Consider the following 26,638-nt stretch of genomic DNA (forward strand, 5'->3'; position numbering starts at 1 on the left):
GTTGGTCTTGCTCCGATAAAATATGCTCGATGCAATGTTTGCGGTAATGAATATAAAACTCCAGGTAATGCTGGTACTTCAACTTCAGTTATTGGTTATTATTTATGTCCCGCTAAATATTCATCTTGACCTGCAACCGACTCACTTCGTAAATGATCTGCATCGACCCACACTGACCCACCCAATAACCACTCCTAGTAGTAAGTAGTTTGTAAACGGTTCGATTTATAAGGATTCGGTTCATAAACAGTTCGGTTTATAAATGGTTCGGTTTATAAACGGTCCGGTTTGTAAACGGTTCGGTTTGTAAACGGTTCGGTTTGTAAACGGTTCGGTTTATAACGGTTCGGTTTATAACGGTTTTTATGCCAGTTTAAACGGTTTCGGGTTAGAAACGGTTCGGTTTATTTTCGGTTCGGTTTCCTTTCCAGTTCGGTTTAGATTTGGTTCGGTTCTAAAACGGTTTAACATTACTCGGATCGGTTCGGTTTCGGGTTTACTAAAATGCGGTTCGGTTCGGTTTTCGGTTTCAAAAAATCGGTTTTTAATCGGTTCGATCCTCATTCGAATCGGTTTAAATCGGTTCGGTTCGGTTTTTGACAGTGCTACTCATGAGTCATGACTTCATGAGTGACTACCCCAGTAGTCCAGTACCCCTTCCTTTCTCGTTCTTCCTTTTCAACCATCTTTATGTTTTCTAACCAAACACAAATTACACAAACCAAATAATAAAAGCATGAGCCGAAAAAGAGACAAACCCTACAACTCCCGCCATATTCCATACTCCTACCCTAAACGCCGCCGCCCTATTCCGCCGCCGCCTCCCGTTGTCGAACCACCCAAACAAAAACCAACCCCACCACCGGCCTTAGTCGTCATTGGGCTCCCATTGGGCTGCTCTGTTTTGGACCTCAAGTCCAGGTTCGAAATCTATGGGCCCATTTCTCGGATCCGGATCGACCCACAAGGTGTTGGCTTCATTTCTTTCCGCTCTAAATCCGCCGCTGATTCCGCCATCTCCGCCTCCGTTGACCCCTCCTTCGGCATCTCCATTGATTCCCACCTTGTATTCCTCTCTTTCTTTCTCTTCTTTACTTTCTTGTTTTTCTGGGTTTTTAATTGGGTTTCTGAATTTTAAGTAATTTTGATTTTATTTGATTTGTGTTTTTTTTTTTTTTTTTTTTTTTTTTTTTTTTTTTAATTTTAAAAAAAGGGGTTTGATTTTATGAATCTATTGTTTTAATTTTTGTGAATTTTTTGTTTTAGAATTTAGATTTGTTTAATTGTTTCTAAGAATTGGTAGTTTTTTTACTTTTTATTGTATTTATAATTGCAAAAATCTTGAGAGAGTTTTTGGTAAAATTTTACTATGAATTTGGTAAAATTTTGTAAAATGTTCTGGATTGAAATTGAGATTGTAATTGTTGTATGTTTCGCAGGTTCAAGTGATGTGGGCTAGTGAAATGAATAATGGAGAGGCAGGAGTTGAGGAGGAAAGTGAGAGGAAGAATTTGAACACAAGTCCGAATGCGAATACGTCGAAGCTGTTGAGGGGGGAGGCGCCATTAAGTAGACATGGGAAGGGGAATAGGTTGAGTTCAGCCATTGTTAACCCCAATACCAATACCAATACCAGTAGTAGTACTAGTTCTGTGTTGGATGCTCCATTTAAGGCTAGAGAAATCATTGCTTATGATGATTTATTTTAGTAATAATTCATGTATATCATTTGATTTTTATAGATTTTGTTGCCCTCATTCAATTCTTGTGTAAGATTAGCAATTTTTTAGGTGTGTTTGCTGTTGATGTTTAAGTATATCTGATTTTCTGAACTCTGAAGTATTTGATGTAATTCACTGATGTCATGTAATTATGTGTGAAGTGTGTCTAAGTGTCTTTATCTCAATAACTTTTGCGTTCTAAGTGAAGTTGTCAGCTTGATGTTCAATAATAAAAAATTAAAGGAAAGTTTGAAGTATAAAGTGTGTTCTTGCTAGTTGCTGCAACAAAGGCAGTTCAGAAAAAAGGTTGTGACTTTGCAGCAACAGGGCCAGGGGTAGCTATAATTTCTTGCACTTGCAAGTACTTGCGAGTTCAAATTGTTACACCTTACTCCATAGTCCATCACTCCGTTGAACTCAAAGTACAATGTTACGGAACTATACTGTACTCCACAGTCCATACTATGAGCTTGCGAGTTTAAGAGTTTGTTTTGATTTGCTGAAGACAACTAAATTGATTGGGGCTAAACTTAATTTAACTAAATAAAGTTGAAATGAATAGTTTATGAAAGAAGGAAAGTAGGAGTTGAAATGATTGGAGCTAAATATAAGCTGAACATGAAGAACCTAAGTTTAGTTGGACAAAAAATTGTGTTGAAGCAATTTATTACTATACAATATGAAGTTTCTTCATATACAGAAAAAAAAAGTAAATGAAGTTTTTACAATTGAGTTTAAAACAATCAATTTATTGTTTCACTTAATTTTTGTTGAGAAGTAGATAAGATTTTGAACCTTAGGCTGTTAATTTCACTTAGGGCTTGTTTGTTTGATATAAAAAGAATATATGGTATGTGAGACTTCCTAGGAATTGCAAGTTATGTCCTAAGTATGTTGTTTGGCTGACAAAAATTTGGTGAAATGGGGGGAGTGACAATTCCTTGGAATTTTGAGTTTCCACAAAATGTAGGAACTTACTTACCTAACCCCCCTTAAGTAAGTAGAAATTTCCATGGAAAGTTACTTCCCTCATTGTCAACCAAACACTTTAAATCCCATGAATTTGACTATAAGAATTTAATTCCCATAAATGTGCAAAATATGGAAAGTTCTAATTTTCATGTGAACCAAACAACACCTTAATATCTACCAAATGCTATTTGCTTCATTTTGGTACTCCTTATATGCTTTACAATATCAGTTTTATAGTCAACAATATATAAGGTCGAATGGAGAATAATAACACGATACCCTGTTAAAATTTTTGAAATCGGAACCGGTTGCAACAGATTTCTTAAAATGGGAATCAGAATCGAAACCTATTGAACAAGTTCCATCATGCTTAAAAAAAGGCTACTCTCCTCCGTGTGTGTTTGGTAACTTGGTGAGGGATATACTTAGGCTTGCTCGTGGCTGCCTGAGTTGCTCATTTTTTTTTTTGTAAGGAGGTCTGGCAATGTGGTTGCTCATAGCTTAGCAAAATTAAGTTTTAATTATAGTGAGTATCGTGTTTGGCTTGAAGAGTATCCCACTGAAATTCAGGGGGTTTTATGTAACGATATTGAACTTTTGGAAAATTAATAATATGAGCTAAGCTGCAGGTTTTGTCAAAAAAAAAAGTTCCTAAAAATGAGAATCGAAACCAAAACCTGTAGGTTTCGATTCTGGTTTGGATTTGTGGTACCTCTCTTTCGATATACTTTGGAGTTTTTCAAAAAAAAAAAAAAAAACAGGGATGATAACGAATTTATAACTAGCAAATACAACATACCAAAAGTAGTTATTTAGCAAATTTATTTTATATATCTACAATTATTATTATTATTATTATTATTATTATTATTTCTCAAAAACAATAGTCATACAACCTACAATAAATTAGTGGGAAGCCGAAATACAATATGGGCCCCCACTCTTCTAGCTATAGCAAAGCCTATCCTAGTGAAAATATGAGTTGCCGCACGAGCCCCAATGTCTTGCGTCATCGAGAACCTCTGAATCCACTTCAGCAACGTTACAACTTCCTTCTCTAATTCTTCAAGAGAAGAAAAGGAGAAGGTTTTCCCGACAACGAGATTCATACTTAAACCGCTTCCTCTGAACCGCATCAACCACAACCCGTCCAGGAACAAAATCAGCTAACCCTATCTGTGTCAAAGGAGAAGACCCTGTGAAGTCGACACATACATCACACCACGATCCCATGTATAAAGTAACACATCGGCAGGTTTGAGGGCCCATCATTCCCTCCAGACAATCCTATGTCAACCTCCTTTCTTGCCGAAATCCCAGATCTGTAGCTAATATCAACAAGGGTATCCCGAACAACATTATGTTGATGTTTAATACCCACAATACCAGTACACGACACTACGTATGAATTGTAGTCAAAGTACAAATTGGGTGAAGGTGCACACATTCGCAAAGCAATAAAGATTCAATGCTCCACCCTTTATAGGCATTAGAGAGAAAGGTTGAAGGCTGACTATTTTTCAAATACAAAATCTTTATTAGAGGCGGAGCATGCTTGCCCACCTTCAATAAATCTTGGCCAATGGAAGTGGCTTGTTTATAACTATTGGAGCTCCCCTAAGCAGAAGGTAAGTAGTAGGAATGCTCTTATAATCAAAATTCTGCAATTTGCATTTCTTCCCCTTTACTAATCCTATATGCTATTTTGTAACCTTTAGGAAAGGAGTGAGAAGAATCGGGCTAATGCTCTTGCAAAGAAGATCAAGTCGGCATGTGGTGCGAAATCAAAAACTTGCATAATTTATGAATTGGTGAGTATAAATGTTAAAATTAATCTATTGGATAGATGGTTCAGAAATCTGACCCTAGCAGCAGAAAGGGCTTAATCATTTAGATGATCTTCTGATTTTGTTTCTGTTTCTGACCATCCTAATCTGACCATCCTAATCTTAATTTCTGGTTCTGTTTCCCTTTAATTTCGATATCAAATAATCAGTTACCAATTAGTAACACAGTCTGTTGGTGGAATTTTCATTGTGGTTACATCATGATGATCTTCTGGCTCACATTTTTGGTTCTGTTGCTCTGATTATTATTGTTTCCTAAATGGATTGATCTTGCTGAAATTAATAAGTGTAAGTATATGATTTGATAGGAACTTGAGGCACAAGCTTGTGAAAATGAGAATGAGGTCACCGAAATCAATGGTTCTAGTTCAAATGTAACCACTGCATCCCAAGCTAATGATGATCCCATGTATTTAAAGTTATGGGAGAAGTAAAGAGGTATATTGAATATTTGTCTAATGCACGAACACTTTGTTTTTCTTTATTTTAAAATTCTGACTTTGTTTTATCTTGTAAGGCATAAAAATGGGAAGTTTGACGATGAGGCCGAGGAGAAGTTCAAGGAATTAAGGGAGTTGCATGAGAAAGAAATTGGTGAAAAGGGGGTTGATAATCTTACTCTTGAAGAAGCTTATGTGAAGGTTCTTGGACATCGTTCAGGTTATGCCCGTGGTTTAGGCAAAGGGCACCCGGTGTCGTCTAAAGATGGAAAGATAGGAAGAGCTGAACTGGAACATAATGTTGAAAAACTACAAAATGAAAATAATATTATGCGAGCTGAATTGAAGAAGACCTAGAACAAAAGTTTCGGTTAATCATGGAGAAGATTGGCCTTGATGCTTGATAGAGGTAATATTTTCTAGCTCACTCTTTGCATAAAATTGCCTTGTGGATGCATTTTCAAGCCATGAATGTTTCCTTGAATTTCAATATTCTTATGTATACATGGTACTAAACATGACAGAACGTCCTACATTGCTGTTTTTTCCAACTTGTTTACCTCTGTTGCTTGCTCTTTTATATATGTTTTTCTCAGTAACTGAATCAATACTCTCTTTTTTTATGTTCGAGTAAAGTATCAACAGTTTCAGCCTTGTATTTCATGCTCTGTGTTTTGCCTGTTTTTTTGCTAGTGGTTTTGATAGGATTAGTTGTTATTGTTGCCTATCAGTCATGATCTCATGAATATAGGCCTCTATAAGTGCACATATACGGTCATGGTACTCATATTTTGAGGACAAATTGATATAACCTTCTATATTATGGAAAAAAGGATTTAACTTCCAAACCTCCTGTTTATGGGATTAAAATGGGATAATAATTTGGTCTTGTGCTAGCTATGTTGCATGAAATTTTCAGACCTAGAACGAGAAGTCTAATATTGCTTTTCGTGCTCTTCTCTTTTTCTGTAACAACATTAATTTAAACATCAACCTTCTATATCCTCATTTTTTTTGTCTCAGTACCTGCTTCACCTCAAAATTATCCTAGCAAAGTGGCTAAACTTATACACTCGCTTGCCCGTTCTGTATCTGAATATAAACATGTTTGCAGACCAAAAGAAAATGAACTATGTCGAGACCAGTTGGAAAGAGCTGTGAATATTGTAGAATAATACTCTTGTGTTTTCTGTCTACTACAATCTGTTTCGTAGCATATAGTCATATAGATACGAGCCTTTTTTCATTCACCATAATGTGTTTATTACTATTGTTGTTGCTGTTGGTGGTGGTGAGCGTCTTTTTACTTGGTATTTAAGATTGATACCAATGGATTTTGGCTGAACTGCTGAAGGCATCTGCAGCTTTGATTATCTAAACAACTATAGAGAATTGTTTTTTATTTTATTTTTTTTGTTCATTGCTTTAGTGATTGATGGATCAATCTATTTTCCTTCATGAATGCAGAGTGTGATTGCTAATGATATTGGTATGAAGAAAGCTTTGCTGTTACTTAATGGACCGGATGTGAAAAGATCTGGTCGACCAAAGGGTAAAAAGCGCTTAGAAGAAGAAGCTGTCGATGACCTTTATTAATTTACATTAGTTTTGTTTTTGTCAAGTTTGTAGTTAGGGGGTCAAATCAATGTTTTGGGGATGGAGGACACCAAAAGGCTGGTTGCAAGGATGAGAAGATTGCTTGATAGAAAACTTGGTTAATACTTTTGTATATATTTGCTAGAAAACTTGGTTAATACATATATATAATGACCAAATTAAAATTTATGCCTATTAGCACCTATTATAGAAAATTTATGCCTATTGGCACCTAGAATTATTTTTTTAAAAAAAAAAAAACAAAAAATTGAACAAAGAGGGCGACTTTGATTTTGCTCTTTAAAATTTGATCAAACAAGGCGAATTTTGAGCTAGGAGGGCAATATGAATTGACTTGTTTGAGTTGTTTTATAGAGGGCAAAAAGAATTTTCGTCTTGCTTGATTCAATCAAAGAGGGCGAAAATTTTGCCCTATTTGATTTTGATCAAAGAGGGCGAAATTTTTTGCCTTCTTTGATATTTAACAAAGAGGGAGAAAAATTTGTATGCCCTTTGAAGCTAATAGGGCTACTTGGGGACGATTTCAAAATCGCCCTCTTTGCCTAATAGGGAGAAATTTGAACCTAAGAGGGCGATTTAAATTGCCCTCTTTGATATAATATCTTGTAGTGTACGTGGTCGCCGAAAATATCCCTAGTAAAAAACCCGAGAACAAACAGAGCACGGTATCGAGACAGAGAACAATGGAACGCCCAACCGGTAACACTCACTAGTAGAATAAACGTAATGGCAAGCGGTTTTGAGCCGCATGCGCTTAGGGGGCTTGCCATTTGCCATTTAAATGGCAAGCGGTTCTGACCGCTTGCCATTACTAGAGAAAGGGCAGCGGTTTTGGCGCTAAACCGCTGCCCATTATGGGTATAAAAATTAAAAAAAAAAATTATTTTTTTTGGATTTTTTCACATAAATTGATACACAAACCAAACATATGTAAAAACATTAATATTTTTATTAATTATTTGTTGTAATATTACATTTACATCAAAAAAAAAATACAAGTAATAAAATTAATACAACTAATACAAAAAAAAAAATCAGCTCTATTAAAAAAAAAAAGAAAAACCAAGCTTATGTTGCTTCGTACCACCAGCCACGACCACCAACACTACCGGCCCACCACGACCCACCAATACCAGAACACCCACCAGCCACGACCACCCACCACGACCCCCACCAATACCAGAACACCCGTCAGCCACGACCCCCACCAATACCAGAACACCCACCAGCCACGACCACCCACCACGACCCCCACCAATACCAGAACACCCGTCAGCCACGACCCCCACCAATACCAGAACACCCACCAGCCACGACCACCCACCACCACCCGTCCACCCACGACCCCCACCAACACCAGAACACCGGCCAACACCACCACCCACCACGACACCCCACCAACAACAAATTGACCTGAAACAAACCGATTCAACCCCCCATCACAATAAAATTAAAAAAAACACTAAAAAAACAAAATAAAAGATAAAAAAAAAGGAAATACCTTGAATACCACCAAAAAATCAAAATTGGCTTTAAATTTGGGTTTTATGGGTCAAATTCGACCATAAAAACTCTAGATCAAGAGTTTTTATTGTCGAATTCGACCATAAAAACCCACACGCACCACCACCGGACTACCACGATTTAAACCCACACAAATTTGTCGAAAACCCATGGCTCGAATTGGCTCAAAAACCCACCGGAATTCGCTCGAAAACCCACCGGACTATCACCGAAATTGGCTCAAAAACCCACAAGCACCAATGGGTCTTGGCGTGAGAAAGGAAAGAAAGAGATGAGAGAGAAAGCTAAGAAAAGGAGATGGAGAAAGGAGAGTAAATTAGAGGAGTGAGAGAGAACTGGAAATAGGGGTGAAAGGGGAGAGAGGAGAGAGAGGCCGTGAGAATGTGTGGGCATTTATTGGCTTAGGGTTTGTGATCTCGGTTTTTTTTTTCCTAAATGGCAAGCGGTTTGGGGTTGAACCGCTTGCCAATATATCTAATTGCAAGCGGTTCAACCCCAAACCGCTTGTCATTATATATATTGGCAAGCGGTTCGCGCCAAAACCGCTTGCCATTTAATATTACAGGTTTATTTTACAAAAATTGGGTAAATGGCAAGCGAATTTTTAAAACCGCTTGCCATTTGGGGCTTCCATTACTTATATATTGCGTTCATCGTCTGACCCAACCCAGAAATAGAGACAGTCCGAAGCCAAGCAGAAGTGTGAACTCCTTGCTGCGATTTCCACAATGCTGATTGACGAGGAGATAAAGGGAAGGTGGATTATGAAAATGCGGTAACCTTTGTGAAATATATATCTGTCAATTTCTTCATGAGTTTAGGGGCAGTGATCTCACTAGGATTACTCAAAATTTCAGACTCAACCATTCCATTATACAAAAGCAACGCATCCGCGAAGGCTCGATTAAGGCCAACAACACCAACATGTCATAGAAGCTTTGTCTGCAAAACAGCAGACTGTAACCGAGAGGCAAGAAAAACATAATGACGAACATCACCTGCAGAATAAACACCAAGTCCGCCAAACGCAAATGGTAAGGTGGCAAGCCACCACTGCCAATCGCCAAAACCAGGCCCCGAAGCAGTCACGACACGCTCCAGGAAATATCGAAGAGCCTCGTCAAAAGCACACTGAGCCACCTCAAAAGTACTAGGAGGACAAGTACGCAAAGCAAAGTAGAGTTTAGAAACTCCAGTACATGCCCTAAGCAACAACAACTCACACTGGGGATCATCGAGCTTAGAAACCCTATCCATAAGAGAAATGATCTTAGTCACCCTCTGTAGGGAATAATTTCAAGCCTTTGAAATCCCACTAGCTTGAACCCCACTGTGATCATACACTAAAGTACGGTGGCGTCCAAAAGGGAAGAAGATAGAGCAAAAGAGTCGCCAACAAGTTTTTAAGGAACTTGTAAACCGTTCACGAGGTGAAGGTTACACCCACTAACGATCCAAGAGATCGTCAACTCCATAAGGTCATGAACCAAATAAGGGTTTGGGGATGATGGTACAAATCCAACCTAAAAGAGATTGAACCTGCCCTAATAATAGGCCTCTACTTTATTCTGCTCGTATTCATGCGCGCTTTCTGACTAACATACAATCAATAGATTAACCCTAAACCTGTTTAATCTATGTTGGTTGAATTTAATGCACAAATAAACTATTATTGGTGATCACTTGAATTATAATCACAATTAACCTAACAAGATTATTAATTATCTTATTAAGCGTGATTGCAAATACCAATTCCCTTTAAACATGCAATAAAGGTGATCAAGCAATAACAACATAAAATATAATACATATCAAGCAACATAATAAATAATCAACATCATTAATAATAATAATAATAATATCATAATAATAATCAATGATAATCATAATCATGTTAAAGCATAGCAAGATCCTAGGCATGATACTAACAAAATTAATAACAAACCCTAGCACGTCACTAAGCAATAAAAATCAAAGCTTTAGCCCTAACATGATACTAATAATCATAAATATTAGGAAGAACATAGGAAGCATCATAGAAATCATATTTAATATTAAAATTAACCTAGACATGATACTAGGAATATCATAACAACAATATAAACATGATTTCTACATCATAATATCAATTAATTAATTAAAGTACTTACTTGGATGCCTCGTACCTCTTTCTAATAACAAAGTACACACGTTAGTAACTTCAAGGAAAATAATAATCAAAACAATTAAATTAAATAATATAAATAGAGATTTGGGACCAAACCCTCAGAAATTAAAACCTTTCACGTCTAGGGCGAAGGCAACTTCGAATATGGCTAAGTGTTTCTAGATCTTGTGAATGCGGAATTTTGTATTTGAGAAAAGGCTAGTTTAGAAAAGAAAGAGAGAATAATCAAGAAAATCTTGATGAGAGTTGATTAAAACTTAAGAATAAAGAGAATTGGTGAATCTTGGTGAATGATGAAGATAGTTGGTGAATGATAGATGTAGATGATGATTGAAAACGGAGTTTTTGATACGATATTTAAAAAAACATCCAAAAAAGATAATTTATCAAAACAGAGTCTGAAGACCACAAAACCACCTTGGCGCCAGCCCTGGCTCATTGGCGCTAGGACTAGTGGCTAGCGCCAGGCGCCAATGGCTGACGTCTGGCGCCAATCCTGGTTCCAGGCGCCAAGGCCTGGGGTTGGACGCCAAACTGGATTTTAACGCGTTTTCGAAAATCTGATAATTTTATTGTACCGGAAGATAAAATAATATAATTTCAGTCGAAAATGCTATTTGATCTAATTAAAACTCTGAAGAGTCCTAATTGAATTAAGAATGATAAGACCTTCTAGAATGTTCTAGAAGACCAAAACCATTCCTAATTGCATTAGGAATGATAAATCATATTAGGCCCTCCCCTAGATCATTGGGCCGTACTTAAAACTCAAACCGGGCCCAGTTTAGTAAATTGGCCATAAATTCCTCAATATTCATCGAAATTGGGCTTATAATATATCGTTGGAAAGGTCTTTGCAAGCCCCATCCAACTACACCACTATTGGACCCATATCATGGACCAACCAAACTGGATTGACTGTTTTCTTAAAATAAAGTTTTCAAAAACAGAGAGAAGAGAAAAGAAAAGAAAATAAAATAAAACTTTCCGCAACACTAAACCTTTCCACACTTTCGTTTCATTCGATTATGATTCGACGTGAAAGGTACTCATCACTGGGTTTGGTTTTGGGGAGACACAAATGGGTGTCTACACCCTCTGCATCACAAGATCACCTCCAAAATCGGGATCGGAACTAGTGGGACCACCAAGTAACTTTACACCATGAGAAGGTCGAGCAATATTAGGCGGAAAAACACCCACAAGCCTGCTTCGAGGGTCCTCTAATGGCCAATAAACTTTGGTTTTTTTCTACATTGAGATGTAACCCAAAATGAGACCCTTCCTCCATAATCAACTCCAGAACCTTCACCACCACCATAGTGTCACCAATTATTATTATTATTATTATTATTATTATTATTATTATTATTATTTAGGCTTGAATTGAAAGATTTGGGTTTACATGTTACCGTATAGTTGGATCCAAAAAATTAATAACTTGATAAAAAAACTATTGTAGTAACAAGTTCTTAGTAGAATTTGTTATGTACACCCGGGTGTACCGTATACCCGGGATTATTTGCTCATTTAATTAACAAATGACCAAATAATATTTTTTACTCATTTGTTGATTGAATGAGTAAATGACCTCGGGTATACATAATAGGCTCTCAGTTCTAAGGGGGTGTTTAGTACATCAAGTTTGAATGAATTGATATGAACTATCATACTAAGGGTATGTTTACATGTTACTGAATTAAGTTGAACTGAACTAAAATGACTGGAGCTGAACAAATTTGAACTGAGCTGAAATGAGTATTTTATGAGAGAAGGAAACTAGGAGTTGAAGTGAATTGAAATTAAGCCGAAGTGAATACGCCTTAAATAGGTATGGATTCTAAAACTCATGCCATACTAGTCCATAGTTTTTTTGTACACACATACTAGTCCATAGTTATTTGGTTTTATTCGTTGGAATGGATTCTATCCTTTATTTTATAAGATTTATCTCCTCCTACTTTATACATTTATAGTGTTGTTTTTGGTGTTTTCATTCCTTATTAGTTTTTTTTTTTTTTTTTTTTTTTTTTTTTTTTTTTTTTTAAAAAAAAAAAATATAATTAATGAAAGATAAACCAGCGAATTAATGCTAACATCTTATAAATAAGTTTTAAATTTTATTTAAATTACGAAGCATATAGTATAATATGTGATTATAATACTCTATATTTAACATCATCTCTTTGGTTATAGCTCAATTTCATCTAATAAGAAGACACATGATTAATTAGTGTTTTTTTCTTAAATATGTATTACATACAAATAAATAAGGAAAACAAATATTAAATCGTGCATCGCACAAGACTAACCTACTTTTTTAATACTCTAACTACCCCGCTTACCTCCTATTTTATTTAAGTTAAATAAATTGTCTAAAACTATCTTTCGATTAAAGTGTAACACTTAAAAAAACATGGAGGGGGTACATTGTTTTGGTAAAACATTTTAACAACTTTTCAAAAAATTTTAATTCCCATTATTTTTTACCCTGAAATTCCCAAAATACCCATTACTTACCCAGTTACCCCGAAAGGCCAAAATTACAAAAATTTCTCTTAACCGAACAAGTCTTTAGAAAGCAGGCAAGCAGCAATGGAGGAACAAGAAAAAGCTGTCAAAAAACAAAAAGAAATCAACGAAGAAGAACAACAAGAAAGAGAAAATGCAACAGAAACAACGCAGAAGCATACGAAAGAACTCAAACAGCAAGAGTTATGGAGTTGGGGAGCAGGAACAGAAGGACAACTTGGAACTGGGAATTTAAAAGACGAATTTACCCCTCAACTTCTCATCAACCTCTCCAATTCTCTCTCTTCTTTTGGTCAAATCTCTCTCCTTTCTTATGGTGGTGCCCATGTCATTGCCCTCACTTCTGGTACAAATTCTATGAATAAAAATCCAATCTTTTTCTTCAATTTTGTAGGGTTTTCAATTGAAGGGTATTTTGGTAATTATGATTTGATGTTGATTTGCAGGTGGGAAGGTCCTGAGTTGGGGTAGAGGAGCATCTGGGCAATTGGGACTTGGTCAGATTATGCCTAATTGCTTGTACCCTAAACTTGTGGATTCATTGACAAATTTCAATATTTCCCACGTTTCTGCTGGTTGGAATCACTCTGGTTTTGTTTCAGGTTTATTTTTATGCTTTTCTTATGTTTTGTGTTAATTTGAATTAACATTTGTTTTTTGGTAAATATCAAAATGTGTGTTTTGTATGACTAGTCGTTGGAGCACGCGCGTTGCGCGTGCCCCCGACGGCTAAGTAAAATTCGTGGCTGTGTTCGGTTGTTGTGATATTCGTGGTTGTGTTTGGATTTTGTAATAGCAGGGACACATGAATTTATAAGTAATAAGGAGTAGTGATAAAGTGTCTATTGGAAAATATCTATGAAAAACAAATTGTTATAAGTGAAGTTATCTAGAATTTGCTATATTTTAAAGATTCTTAAAAAAATATATTACTCCCTCCTTCTCTTAATATAATGCCTCTTTTGAGCATTTATTCCTCACATAATAAAGTGAAAGAGGCATTCTATTAAAGGACGGAGGGAGTATTGGTTTAGATATTATTTTAAAACGCAATATAGTTTCTTATTGATGAGTATCTAAATAATTTTCGAATAGCTTTGTTTTAGAATAATTGTGATAATAAGTAGTAGTTATAAGGAAATGCAACAATAAAGGATACAGTTATGAAAAATGAATTAAATGTAAAATATACAAAAGTATTGTATATTTGTTTGTTAGACTTTTTAAAGTAGAAAATTTTCGAGTGGTTTGAAAATTTTAGTAGTTAGAGTGTGTAATCGATATGAAATGTATAAAATGAATGAGAAATATCATATGTGTATATATTAAAGTTTATTTATTGGTTATTTATCTATAAATCATTTGATGTACGATTTTTAGATAATACAGTTGGAGGGAATAACTTTATAGTTTTTATATTTAAGTTTATAGTCGTTGGAACATGCACTACGCGCGTGCCCCCCCCCCCCCCCCCGCGTAAAATATATAAGATTCGTGGTTGTGATCGTGTTTCGTAGTTTGGGGTGTTATTAACATAATGATTAGGGGATCTTATTTGTGTGGTAGTCACTAACTTGGTTTTAAGTTCTTTCAATCTCTTCTTCCTTCATAATATAACCTCTCTCTTATATTTATTCCTTGTCTTTTGTCATTTTCCTTTTCTATTCATCCTTGCTTTTTTCACCTTCTTGTTCCTTTTTTATCCTTCCTATCCACTCTTCTTGTATAGTTTGAGCGGTTTAGTAAGCCATCCTCTCTCTCTCTCTCTTTGTCACTCTATCTCTCTCTCTCTCCTTGCCTCTCTTTCTCTTAATTGCTCTATTTCTTTCTCTTCCGACCCTTACCTCTCTCTCCCTCTCCTGCTGGATCATCTCTATCTTAATCTATCCTGACCTTTCTCACTCTATTTCTCACCCCCCCTCTCTCTCGTCCCACTCCTTCCTTCTTTACCCCTCTCTCTCTCCCCTCCTACTCCCTCACTCTTTCTCTCTCCTCCTCCCACTCCTTCCCCTTTTTCCTCTATCTCCTCCTCCCACACCCTCCTTCTCTTACCCTCTTTTCCTTCCTCAATCCTTCTTCCATCCTTTCTCTTAAAAACTATCTATTACTATGGTTATATAAACATACTTGTGAATCTAGCACGTTTCTACATGACAATAAGGTTGAACACTTTATTCTAAAAGTGCTACAAATTAGTTAACATTTTCATAATTGTCACAAAACCACATTTGTTAATAAATTACATTTACTGAAAGAATTGAAGTTTGTCCAAATCTAATTGTCGATTTCTATTTATTGTTTCTTGGTCACTCTATTTCTCTATCCTTTTAACATTCATTTATGTCTTATAATTGAGTATTTTAGAAAGTTTTTAAAAAGTATTTTATCTCTCCTTCCTTTTTTTTTAAATTTCCTCAAACTCACATTGTCTCTTTCTCGGTCTCTATGTCCTTCTTCTCCTTCCTCCTTTTAGATGACCTTTCATTCTCTTAGCCACCTTCCTCTTGACCCTTCTCTCTCTCGCTCACTCTATCCCCCGACATGCTCTTTACTCTTAACTTATGGCCTTGCTTTTCTCTGTTCCTCATTAAGCCCACCTTCCCTCTCTTTCATAGCACTTTTCTCTCTTACCCCCTAGGCCTTTCCCCCTCTCTCGGTCTTGCCTTTGCTCCTTTTCCTTGCACTTTTGTCACTCAACCCCCTTCTCTCTATCTCTCTCCGGTTTCTTTTCCTCTCTCTCTCTCTCTCTTCTAGCCTTTTTCTTTCCTAGCCCCCTCTTTCTCTCTCGGCCCCTCTATTCCTTCCCCCCCCCTTTTTTTTTCGTCTCCTATTTCTTACTCTCTATATCTCTTTCTCTCCTTTCTTTAGTCTCTCTCACTCCGTTTCCTTCTCCCCCTTCCTACCTCCTACTTCTATCTTTCTAAAGTTATCTATAATTATGGTTGTACAAATATTAAAGAGATCAAACGCTCTCTCTCTCTCTTTCTCTCGTATGGTCATGCAAATCCCAAAAAAAGTATTTGCGTTGTCCACGTAACTTTGTAGATGTGTTTTTACACACTGACTTGGTAAGATTTTTCACTTTGTATGATTGTTTATTGTATTATGTGAATTGAATTTAGTTAAATTGCAAGAAAGCAAGAGCTAATCGGTGAAATGTGATTGATAAGTATTGTCAGTTTCTTACTCTAAACCGTTTCTCCATCCTTCCTTTATTTTCCAAAACCCTCTATTTCTCATTCTTAGGGCCTGTTCACATTTACTGAACTGAACTGATTGGAGCTGAACTGAAATGAACTTAATTGAGCTGAAATGAATATTTTATGAGAGAGGGAAATTATTAGGAGATGAACTGAACTGAACTGAAATTAAGTAAATGTGAACATGCTCTTAGTCTCTATCTCCTTCTCTTTTATGACTTCAAAACTTATAGGTCTCCCTCGAGTGTATGGATATTTATGCAAACTAAAGAAACTAACTTCTTAGGAATCTAGCATTAATCTATCTACCTTAAGGTTGATTTTTTGTTTAAAATGTAGTTTTAACTAATCAATTTGAATTTCTACATAAAGTATCTCAATACCTTGTAAATCTTAAAACTTAGTTGATTTTAAATCAAATAGATATATAAAGATATAATTCCTCTACTAACTACTACAATCAACTTAAATTTCTACGCAAACTATCTCATTATACCTTATAAATTTGAGTTTATTTATTTTTTATTTTTTTCTTTTGTATTAAATGTATTATTAATCAATTTGATATTAAACTCTTTTCTCAAAATTAATTAAAAAAAAAAGCACCAACTTGATACCTAGCCTCAAGAACAAAGATATAATTTCTCTACTAAAATCACAGTACACATATTGAAGTTGAAAACAAGTACACATTATTCTCATATATTCACTTATATGCTCTTGCATTACTTCATCATTTACGTATCTAATTCTATCCATTTCTACCATTTAAAACTATAAATTAAATACTACTCGTACTACAAATGAAATTAAATCCCATAACCTCAACCTATAACACCATCACCATCTCACACATGCTTCATCTACCATCCGAGAGTATGGTTGTATCCTTGTCTTCTTGGCGCCTTTAAGCACGTGCTCCACTCCTACAAGTAACATCTTGGCCCTAATATTTCAGGCTTGCTCACTTCATCCCAAATTATCTGAATAAAACAGTAGAATAAAAAAATAGAGCTAATCACAGATGATAACACGGTACACTATTAGCTTGTATTATACCTGAAGTTCATATATATACCTGAAGTTCATACAAAAGAAACCTACAAGTAGTTTCCTCTTCTGAAAGAGGAGCATTCTGAATGTCACCCATATTAAGAGATATTTGTAACCACCAAATTATTAACCTGCAGATATATCAGTTACATAGATAAGCAAACAAAAAAGAACAAATAATGTATTAACTTGCGGACATATATTTAAGATATCTAAATGATGATGAAGGCATATGCAAAAGCTGATGCTTTAAATTCAAGATACTTAATTCTATTATTCTAGCTGCCTTTAACAGCTTATACACTTAATCTGCGATAGATCTATGGGGAAAAGCATGGCCTAGACTTACATCCACAAGGCACAATATAAATATATAACGCGAAAACAAAAAACACTAAGCTGCATACACGTCCGATCAGAAATCAAATATAAGAAATCACACAATAAGCATTCCATAGAAAATTGTGGGTCTTCCCATGAGAGCCTGTACGAGCAGCCATTAACCAAAAATGCTTAATATATACAGGCAATAAGCAAGTTCATTGTCTATCATGTTTGACGAAAAGAATAATGTGCTGCCAATTTCTATAATCTAAATATAAATGTACTGTATAAGGCAAAGCATCATAAGAAGATGAGAGGTTTTACCAAAGCAGTATATCTTTAGAAATAAACCCAAAAACAATTCATAGAACCCACTATTCATTCAGCACCATTATTCTGGAATGCCAATGATGCCTTCATCCCAAGCCTACTCAAGAACAAGGCACATAGGATGTGCAGAAGAAACACGAAGAAGCAACAATTTAGCAAGCCAGAAAAAGAGAGTGTAAGCTTGATGGCTACATTATACAAAATAAAGAATTGATTTTTTTTCTCTATTTATAGTAACAAAGCCTAAATGTTCAGAAATTTGGTTGTCAATAAAATCTTTCTTTAAATATTAATAATGATAGTTATAAAATACAGTTAAATTCATACAAGCACAACAACAAAAAAAAAAAAAAAATCCGTGAAAGCAAGAAGTCACTCACAGATACTTATTATGAAGTTCGGAGCTCCAAAAGCATTTGAGCAGAGTGCTTGAGAACTTCTCTGAGATTGTCTTCCTCTCGATCTTCTCCTCTTTACCCCCTGAAACTCAACACAAAGCAGAGCGAGCGAGTGAGAACTACAGCAACTTTAGAGTTACTACAACTCAGCTAGCTGACAGATTCGAGGGGTACATTATTGCTCACAGATCATCAAGATTTTATACAAGAAGACCTGTATAAAAACACACAAAACAAGTATGAATAGCAGAAACATTGATGTAGATAGTTGCAACTGAAGTATAAGTGAGCAATCTAAATAGTCAAAGAAACAGGAAGAGACGTACGCTTAAACTCATCAAGACCCCCGACCAGATTTGGAATTTAGGTAATGCCCACCTGCGAACGCAATCATAGTAGGGTGTCCTTTTTTTTTTTTTTTTTTTTTATCTATGCCTCCTAGAAAAACTTTGTTATGGGAAAGGTCTTAATGTTTCTCTTATCTTATGACAAACTTTAGGCAGAAAAGTCTGCCTCCTTTTCAAATACTTTAAGAACATGGAACCCGTCTTCTTCACAAGATTACAAGTAAGAGGAATCTTCGGAACATTAAGTCATCTATTTCCTTATGTGCACTTTAGAAACTTCTGTTAGTTTTGTAGCACACATTATTTAGGAGTAGATAAAGTCATAAATGACAAATGACATAAACAATATTCAATTTCGGGTCATGACTACGTTGTTTGGTGATCGCGATGAGTTCTATTTTCCTAAAGTAATGACTACTCTCTAAGCTTTAATGAGTATTGGGCCATTGGCAGGCTTTTAATACATACAAATCAAGAAAATAAAGAAAGAAAGCAGAGATGTAAATTAATTGAAGTGCTCAAGAACAAAAAGTCTAGAAGAGTAGTATATTTGTAATAATCTCAAACAGAAGAGCTTGATATCCTTTTAGAATCCATCGCCTCACAAGCTCATGGAGATTCATAGAAATGCAAGGTCTAACAATGATCTAACTTTGCACATATTTTGAATAAAAACTAATTATTACTTCAAATACAAAGGTTCACGATCCTGCTCACCATCATTAAATTCAAGCAGGAAACGACACACATAGTTGACATATAAAAACAGGAGATAAGAGTGAATATATTTGAAAGACTAACCTCTTTACTCTAACAAGAATGTCCAGGTTGCTTTTTCGGTAGTTAAGTTGATATGGAGTCAAGGAGGGCCCACGTAGTTGAATTTTCATTTTTGTTATAGAAGCACAAGACTAACTTCAAACACTGCATTATTTTGCACCAACCTGCAATTGCTGCTAATATTACAGTAGAAAAGATAAAGGATTCTCAAGTTATCAGTTGTATGGTGTAAATTACTCTCACATATATATTAATAAATTATAAGGAGACTATCATATCAAACATGACTTCTTTGTTGACTCCTTAATACTTCCCAAACTCACTTGATATATAAGTAGAACACAACCCTTATCTAGACATACCACATGTACAAACCTTTACATATATATTTTCTCACCTCATTTAATAAAAACAACAAAAGGCTCATGTAATACAAAATTTTGAAGTTAATTAAGAGTGACAAATAAACTTGGGAAGATTAGTGTTCGTTCATCAAATCTATTTTATAAACATTTAAACCCTTCAATACATTTAAACTAATTAACTTTAGTCACTCACACATTTGAAAATTTAACATATACATTTATCCTCATCACTTTGGCAAATTATCAATTAGTCATTATCCAAATAGTTATTAATCAAAATTGCCCACATTTTAACTTTATAACTAATGTGTAAATAAAGGGAAGAGGGAAGACAAAATAAATAAGAGAAGCCCAAGCATTCATTTTAGCACCCCAACCAACCCAACACAACAACACCACATAGGCATCAAATGAGTAATAACAGTCCGCTGCGATAGAACCAGGGTAGCAGATTGTAGTAAATTCCAGAAGGCAGAACTCCTAGCACACAACTCCAAATCGAGAAATTCTTGAGCCTAGATTGAGTAACTTTTTGAGATCTAAAACATTGATTAAGAGACTATGAGCTAAAAACAACTTCAGGTCGATGATTTTTGGACGAACAGAACAACAGTAACAGGCAGCACCAGAATAACAGCGGCAACAGCGTGAAACAACAGCTACCCTCTATAGTCACTCACAATAGCAATATCAAACTTGAAAGTATAAATTTTGGCAGCAAACACCATATGCATATAAGCAAATTAAAAAGAGAAAATATTGGGAGAAAATGGAAAGATATGGAAAAAAATAACAAGTAAGCTATTCATATTAAAGGTTAGGTGAAAATTGAACCAATTCGAACAGGAAAGAGAAAGGGGAGTTAGAATGGTACCTGTAGATAAACAATTTTGTTACAAATCAGACAATAATGTTACTAACAATATATTTGGATGCTCCAACATGAGCTGCATAACTAAGAATTTCAGCATTTACAAAGAATAGAGGTCAGTACAGTGACTAACCCTCATTTAGTTTCGTTTCCGCAACTTGAAGCCCTGAAACTGATGATAAAACTGCAAAAGAAAGAAAATAGGATACTTACTTTATAGTACTCCAAATTCGCATTAATATTCAACATATACTCTTTTCTTTTTCATAACTTCAGAGCTAGGACTTAGTACATAAGTAAAAGACTACAAATAAAACTACAAAGTCTTTAACATACATAAATGTGCAGTATCGATAACATGCTACACTATTATGAAATCGGGTCGGGAAGATAAAGGTTACGCAACTAACAGAGAGACGGCTTTCAAGACTCCATGACCTCATAACAGAATAGGAAAATTGTATGATTGTGCAAAGGAGATAAGGTAATTTTATATGCTTATTCTTTTCAAATATAAATTGAAAAACAACATTGCAATCGAGCACACACAAAGCTTGCTCAATTTTTAATATGTTATGCAAAATATTAACTATACAAATGAACAAGATCCAAATTGCAAGTGTAAAATAGGTGCTGAATGGAAATCTAAATACTATGTATTTAGGATGTATCTTAATTTGTGGTATAAATTGTATTAGGGACTCCAACAACACAAATTTATCAAAACATGATCATATTATCAAACCAGATCAAACAGGCCACTGAAATTTATACCTTTGCAAAGACATCACATAAGTCTGACCTTTTGTTCCTCTTTCTCCCTTCTAGCAGCGCTCTACATCCTCAATAGCTGCTACCGGAATGTCACCTATAACCCCCATTTTGATTAATACCTAGTTCATTAAATTCAATATTAATCACTGTTAAAATTTTTAATAATCAATCTCCAATCAAAAAATTCGAAATTAAGTATCCCCTAATAAATCAATCTTTCAACTTACAGTTCAAACCTCATATAAAAAATGGTAGCATTACTAAATCAACTTTAAAGTAGATTACAACAAAAATCAAAGCTTAACAAATACCCAACTAAAAATTGCAATCACAATATCAGATCCCAAAAAATTACACTATCAGAAAAACACAAGTAAAAATAACAAAAACCCATTCAGAAATACACCAAGCAAATCTGATCTTTAGCTATTGAATAACACGATGCTAGGATCTTAGTCAGCCACAAATGAAGATTAACAAAGTCAATGTCTCAACAATTCATAATTATTTCATCTTTAACAACAAATGAAACAATTCTTCCAAGTTCAAAATTTAAACCCTTTAATTGCACCAATCTAAACTACAATTCTAAGAATTAAAGCAAAGTAGCAAACCCAATTCTAAAATCAATAAACCCATTACAAATCAAAGCAAAACCTACAAAAACATAGCTCAATAACATCAAAGTTTACCAAAAATGGAGAAAACAAGACGGCAAATAAACCTGTGAGATCGCCAGTGATAAGAACAAGAGAAGGGTTGAAAATTGAACCAATAAGAACAAGAAAGAGAAAGGAAACAGATATTGTATACACAACACATTAATATTTCTATTAAACTGCAGGATTGTTCTCTAATATCCAAAATAAATCCAAATATTCCTATTAAACTGCAGAAATTTACTCAAATATCCAAAATACATCCAAACCCCAATTAAAATGCCAGAATCTTAAAATACATCAAAATACTCCTATAAAACTGAAGGAATTTTCTTAATTATACAAAATACATCAAATATATGCATATTCAAGTATCAAATCTCAGTCATTCGACCAATATACAAGTATCAAATCTCAGTCAGTCGACCAATTATACAAAATGCACTTGTTTTAATTAGCGATTGTTAGCTCGAATCTCACTTATTCTTCCATATCTCAGTATATAGAGCAGCAAAATCAGAAAATAAATTCAAAATAAAAAATACAAATCGAATTAAATCTTTTATTCAGAAGAAAAAAAACATCTAAACCCTAAAACCAGAAGAAAAAAAAAAAAACAAAAAAAATTAAAGAAAACACACAAACCTCAGCAGCCTTGTAAGCATTCAAAGTATCTTCAGCAGCAGTTTTCCTTTCATCGCCAGATATAAACTCAGCCAGTTCTCTCCTCTTTTCTCCTTTCTCAGGTCAAAATCAAAAGGGTGAAATCACCACTCCTTCATCAAGAAATAGTTCGGATTTTCAATCAAAAATCAGAAAATTAATTAAGAATAATTACCTTTGATTTTTCAATCGAAATTTAGATTATTAATTAAGAAGAATTACCCAAAAAAACATAGCACAAAAAAGGATTAGTGGACTTCTATGGATTTAAAGCTAAACCCTAGATTGTCAAATTGATATTAGATGCTTATTAAAAGGATAAAGATCTTACCCCAAAGAAGAACCGAAGCCCCATAACCATCATCGAATGGATGATCGGTGATTGCTGAAGGTGTCGAAGGTTTCTCTCTCTAGGTTTCTGAGAGAGAGAGTGAAGGAAGTCGGTGAAAAGGAGAGTTGAGGAATGAGAAAGAGCAGCCAAGCCCAAGCATCAACCTACCTTAGCTGGCAGTCAATGGAAGGGCAAGCAAATGCAACTGGCTAAGCAAGGGCAATTTCGGCAATTCATTAAAAGTAAGTGTGTCTATGTAATAGCACCACAAAGTACTATTCACCAGCTACAGTATTTTCGTGTGTTTTGTATGATTGGAATTTGTAAATGTGTGTTATGTAAGTTGCAATTCAATTGATTAGGCATGCTTGTGTATTTGTGTTAGTATTCAATCAAACTATTTGATATTTCGACTTGTTGATGATTCATATTTATGATAATCTACTCATGAGTAGTTGTAGAATGTAGTGCATACCATATGGAATTATGGACTACCACAAGTATGTAGTGTAAATTTAAGTTTATTTTGTGCTCCTTGGAATTGACTTGATATATGTATGTGCAGTGTGATTTTAATCTTTGTACTGATTTAATTTGATTTGATGTATGTCGATGCAGTGGAATTTGCTGTTCTATTGAGAAGTTGCTTGATAGAGCTAATCATGCATGCTTGTATTTGTATAGTAATGTGTAATGTATTTGATATGGGATTTTGGGTTGTCAATAATTCATAGTTGTATTAAAAAAAAATGAGCATTTGTGTGTATATTACATGGATTCTGACAATCGTTGAGCGCAAAAAATCTCATAATGTCAGACTCAATTGTTGCTACTTATCCAAGTATCGGAAAATATGCCAAGAGTATCGAGCATTTGACTCTAGTACTTAAGGTGAAATAATTAGATGTACTAACATAAGTTATAATTTTGGAGTTTTCTTTTACAGATGTGAAATCTTCACTTTTTACCCTTCTCTAGATAAGAATGATAAATCTCCAAATGTTGTATTAGGGTAACATGATATGTCACACGGAAATGTTATGGACTTCCGGATTTTATTCTTGTCTAACCCTGGTGTACATTTTCTTGCATGTGTTCCCTAGGGAATATAGAGACAATCTACTTTTGAACTGCCCCAAATTATATAAATTTGTAATAGAATGCTTTTGATGGTCAATGTTTTTCTACCGTGTTGTGTGGTTTATCGAACTTCTTGTCATGTGGACTATTAAAATTAGATTCCTAACTTCCTATGAGGTGAAAATTGTCATTATATGTTGCTATATTGGCACCAAAAACTAACTATGTTAGATTCTGGACGCCTCTTCACTTGTGGGGATGGCTCATTTGGTCAGCTGGGCCATGGTGATTATCAGTCTTGCAGTTCCCCAATGGAAGTTTCATTTTTCAACTCTAGGCATGTAGAGCAGATAGCCTGTGGCATGCGACATTCATTGGTACTATTAAAAGGTAATTTTTGAAGCTCAATCTCATCCAATGCAAGCTTAAAGTCTTTTATTGGCTAAAAATTATATTGTGTGGTCTTAATAGAAAGATTCTCCATGTCTCCTGTTTATCTGCTAGCACTTATTTCAAGATGGGACTAGTTTCTAAAAGAAGTACGAGTAGAAATCTAGACTATGTACCCTGTATCTAATCATCCTTAGTATATTAGAAGTTATTTAAATCCATGAAAAGTGGTATTAATTAAAGCAGGTAATTTGGGAGACAAGGTGTTTGGATTTGGATCCGGTAAGCGCGGTCAATTGGGTGTATATGAAGATAAAGTAAAATCGGTAAGTATTCCCAAGACGTGTTCTGGGTTGGAACATGCTGAAGTGGTGGCCATTCTTGCGAACGGAGATCAAAGTGCTGCGTTGTCAGGTGAGAAAATGTACTTTCTTCATACTAATATGGGATTTGCAAAACTTGGGGAAACACTTAAATGAAAAAAACCTCTTATTTACTCTGATTTGATCTTAAGCCAGTGGCCAGCTGTACACATGGGGAAAAAGTTTTAGCAGCAGTTCAAATGTTTGTATTCCTCAGCTTCTGCGTGTATCTTTGAGCTTCGAGCAAGCTGCTCTTGGTTGGAATCATGCCTTGGTATTAACAAGTAAAATATGAACTTGCTTTTTAATTTGATCTGCTACTTGCTAAATGTGAGGTAACAATTATGACTAACAACTGTATGCTCTAACTAATAGGTGAAGGGGAAGTCTTTATGCTTGGAGGCAGTCATCATGGAGTGCTCAGCGAACCTCAAAAGATGACTCACCTTCATAATACATCTGGTAATGCGGTTATTATTTTCTGCATACAAATCTGGATTTTGTGAATAAGATAGAACCCCATGATAAAGTATAAAACATATTCATAGGTCTCAACCATTAGCTTGAGCTTTTGTTTGAGATAGTCCTTTAACATGGTATCAGAGCTAGCGTGACACAAAGGTCACGAGTTCAAATCTCATCCCCCCACTTTTAAGTGGAATATTTCACGTTGGGTATGAGTAGGGCTCATGTTGCATCAATACTTCAAGCCCAACGGACTCTCGTGTGAGGGGGTGTGATAGATAGATAGAGTATAAAACATATACATGGGCCTCAACCATTAGCTTAATCTTTTGGTTGAGATGGTCTTTTAACACCCCAATTGGTTTGTTTTGGTATACTTTTTCTACCCCTCATTTTCTGGCTCGAAAATTTCAGAAATTAGGATTATATTTTGCTTGACTTAAACTTCGTTTGATGCAAAAGTTTATAAGAGTTACACCAAACTTCTCTGAGAAGATACTGTAAGATCCTCAAAGAGCTCCTATATCCAGTTGTTTCCCAAGTTGGCATGCTAGACAATTACTTTTGGTTAAACTGTTTACTTCTTTGTATGTGACACAGGATATACTATTTCAGTGTCTGCAAAATTAAATTATATTGTGAATTGGATATTGCTGCCTGTCTAGTACTCTACTGTGATTTGAATGTGCTTAAGTCTTACATTAATACCGAGCTTCCACTTTCCCGTCTTCCTGTTCTTTCTCTTTTTTATTTCATTGCTACTGCAATTTCATAATTCTTTGTGTGAATCCTGTTTTCAGGTGAACCCAATCTGTCAAAAGTAACCGGTCTAGATGGGAAGAAAGTTGTTCAAATTGCAGCCGGAGCTGAGCATTCAGCTATACTGACAGGCAGGTTTACTTGTTATTTCATAAACCCACTGCATTAATCTGCATTTTACCCTAAGTTAAAACTCTTTTTTATTTTGCAACAACAGATGATTGACAATTTTACACTTGGGGTTGGGGCGAACATGGTCAGCTTGGTTTGGGAAGTACTAGTGATCGCACTGTCCCCCAGCTTGTTCTACTCGAAGAAAACAGCATGATATTGAGGGTTTATTGTGGAAGTGGGTTCAAGTTCGCTCTGAATATTTAGACTTGAAGAACTCGGTGATTTATAATCATAGCACACATATTATCGATGTCAATGTAGTCTAAAAGATCTTTCTTAGCCACTGCAATGACAAGGATCAAGGTGGGAAATGGAAGATGATCCTTTGGTAAACAACCCTGAATTACGATGGATGATAAAGCCCATTTATACTTAACACGAAGCATGTGTGAAAAATAATGTACTCGGGAGTCAAGTGCTATTAAATTGTTACTAAATATTATGGAGGCAACCTGATTTCATCAAGATCTAGGTGTTGTTTGATGGACTCATT

The 26,638-nt window shown here is 35.2% G+C and overlaps 1 protein-coding gene and 2 long non-coding RNA genes across 10 annotated transcripts; 2 read left to right on the plus strand and 1 right to left on the minus strand.

Annotated features, from left to right (window-relative positions):
- The first annotated feature begins 647 nt into the window (after nt 1-647).
- On the plus strand, nt 648-26,593 carry LOC110713736. The gene is made up of 15 exons (XM_021892183.1): nt 648-1,066; nt 1,440-1,708; nt 1,815-1,848; nt 4,412-4,504; nt 4,849-4,949; nt 5,058-5,280; nt 6,448-6,532; nt 12,849-13,166; nt 13,267-13,422; nt 24,227-24,385; nt 24,632-24,799; nt 24,900-25,031; nt 25,123-25,209; nt 26,013-26,102; nt 26,189-26,593. The coding sequence occupies exons 1-15, from the start codon at nt 737-739 to the stop codon at nt 26,194-26,196; spliced, it is 2,253 nt and encodes a 750-aa protein (XP_021747875.1). The 5' UTR covers nt 648-736; the 3' UTR covers nt 26,197-26,593.
- On the plus strand, nt 4,186-6,848 carry LOC110713818. Its single transcript, XR_002510069.1, has 5 exons — nt 4,186-4,321; nt 4,412-4,504; nt 4,849-4,978; nt 5,058-5,389; nt 6,448-6,848. It is a non-coding gene; the product is annotated as an uncharacterized LOC110713818 (long non-coding RNA).
- On the minus strand, nt 16,635-24,203 carry LOC110713817. Of its 8 annotated transcripts, none has more exons than XR_002510063.1 (9): nt 22,916-24,203; nt 22,567-22,697; nt 21,263-21,381; nt 19,274-20,672; nt 18,300-18,339; nt 18,108-18,207; nt 17,722-17,824; nt 17,099-17,204; nt 16,635-17,003 (listed from the first exon to the last, which is right to left on the minus strand). It is a non-coding gene; the product is annotated as an uncharacterized LOC110713817 (long non-coding RNA). The 8 variants fall into 8 exon arrangements; XR_002510066.1 differs by lacking the exon at nt 17,722-17,824 and having other exon boundaries at nt 19,274-19,428; nt 20,622-20,672; nt 22,916-24,181; XR_002510064.1 differs by lacking the exon at nt 17,722-17,824 and having other exon boundaries at nt 19,274-19,416; nt 20,622-20,672; nt 22,916-24,180.
- Nucleotides 26,594-26,638: the final 45 nt, after the last annotated feature.

Source organism: Chenopodium quinoa, unplaced genomic scaffold (genome assembly GCF_001683475.1).
Source record: "Chenopodium quinoa cultivar QQ74 unplaced genomic scaffold, ASM168347v1, whole genome shotgun sequence".
Lineage (NCBI taxonomy): Eukaryota > Viridiplantae > Streptophyta > Magnoliopsida > Caryophyllales > Amaranthaceae > Chenopodium > Chenopodium quinoa.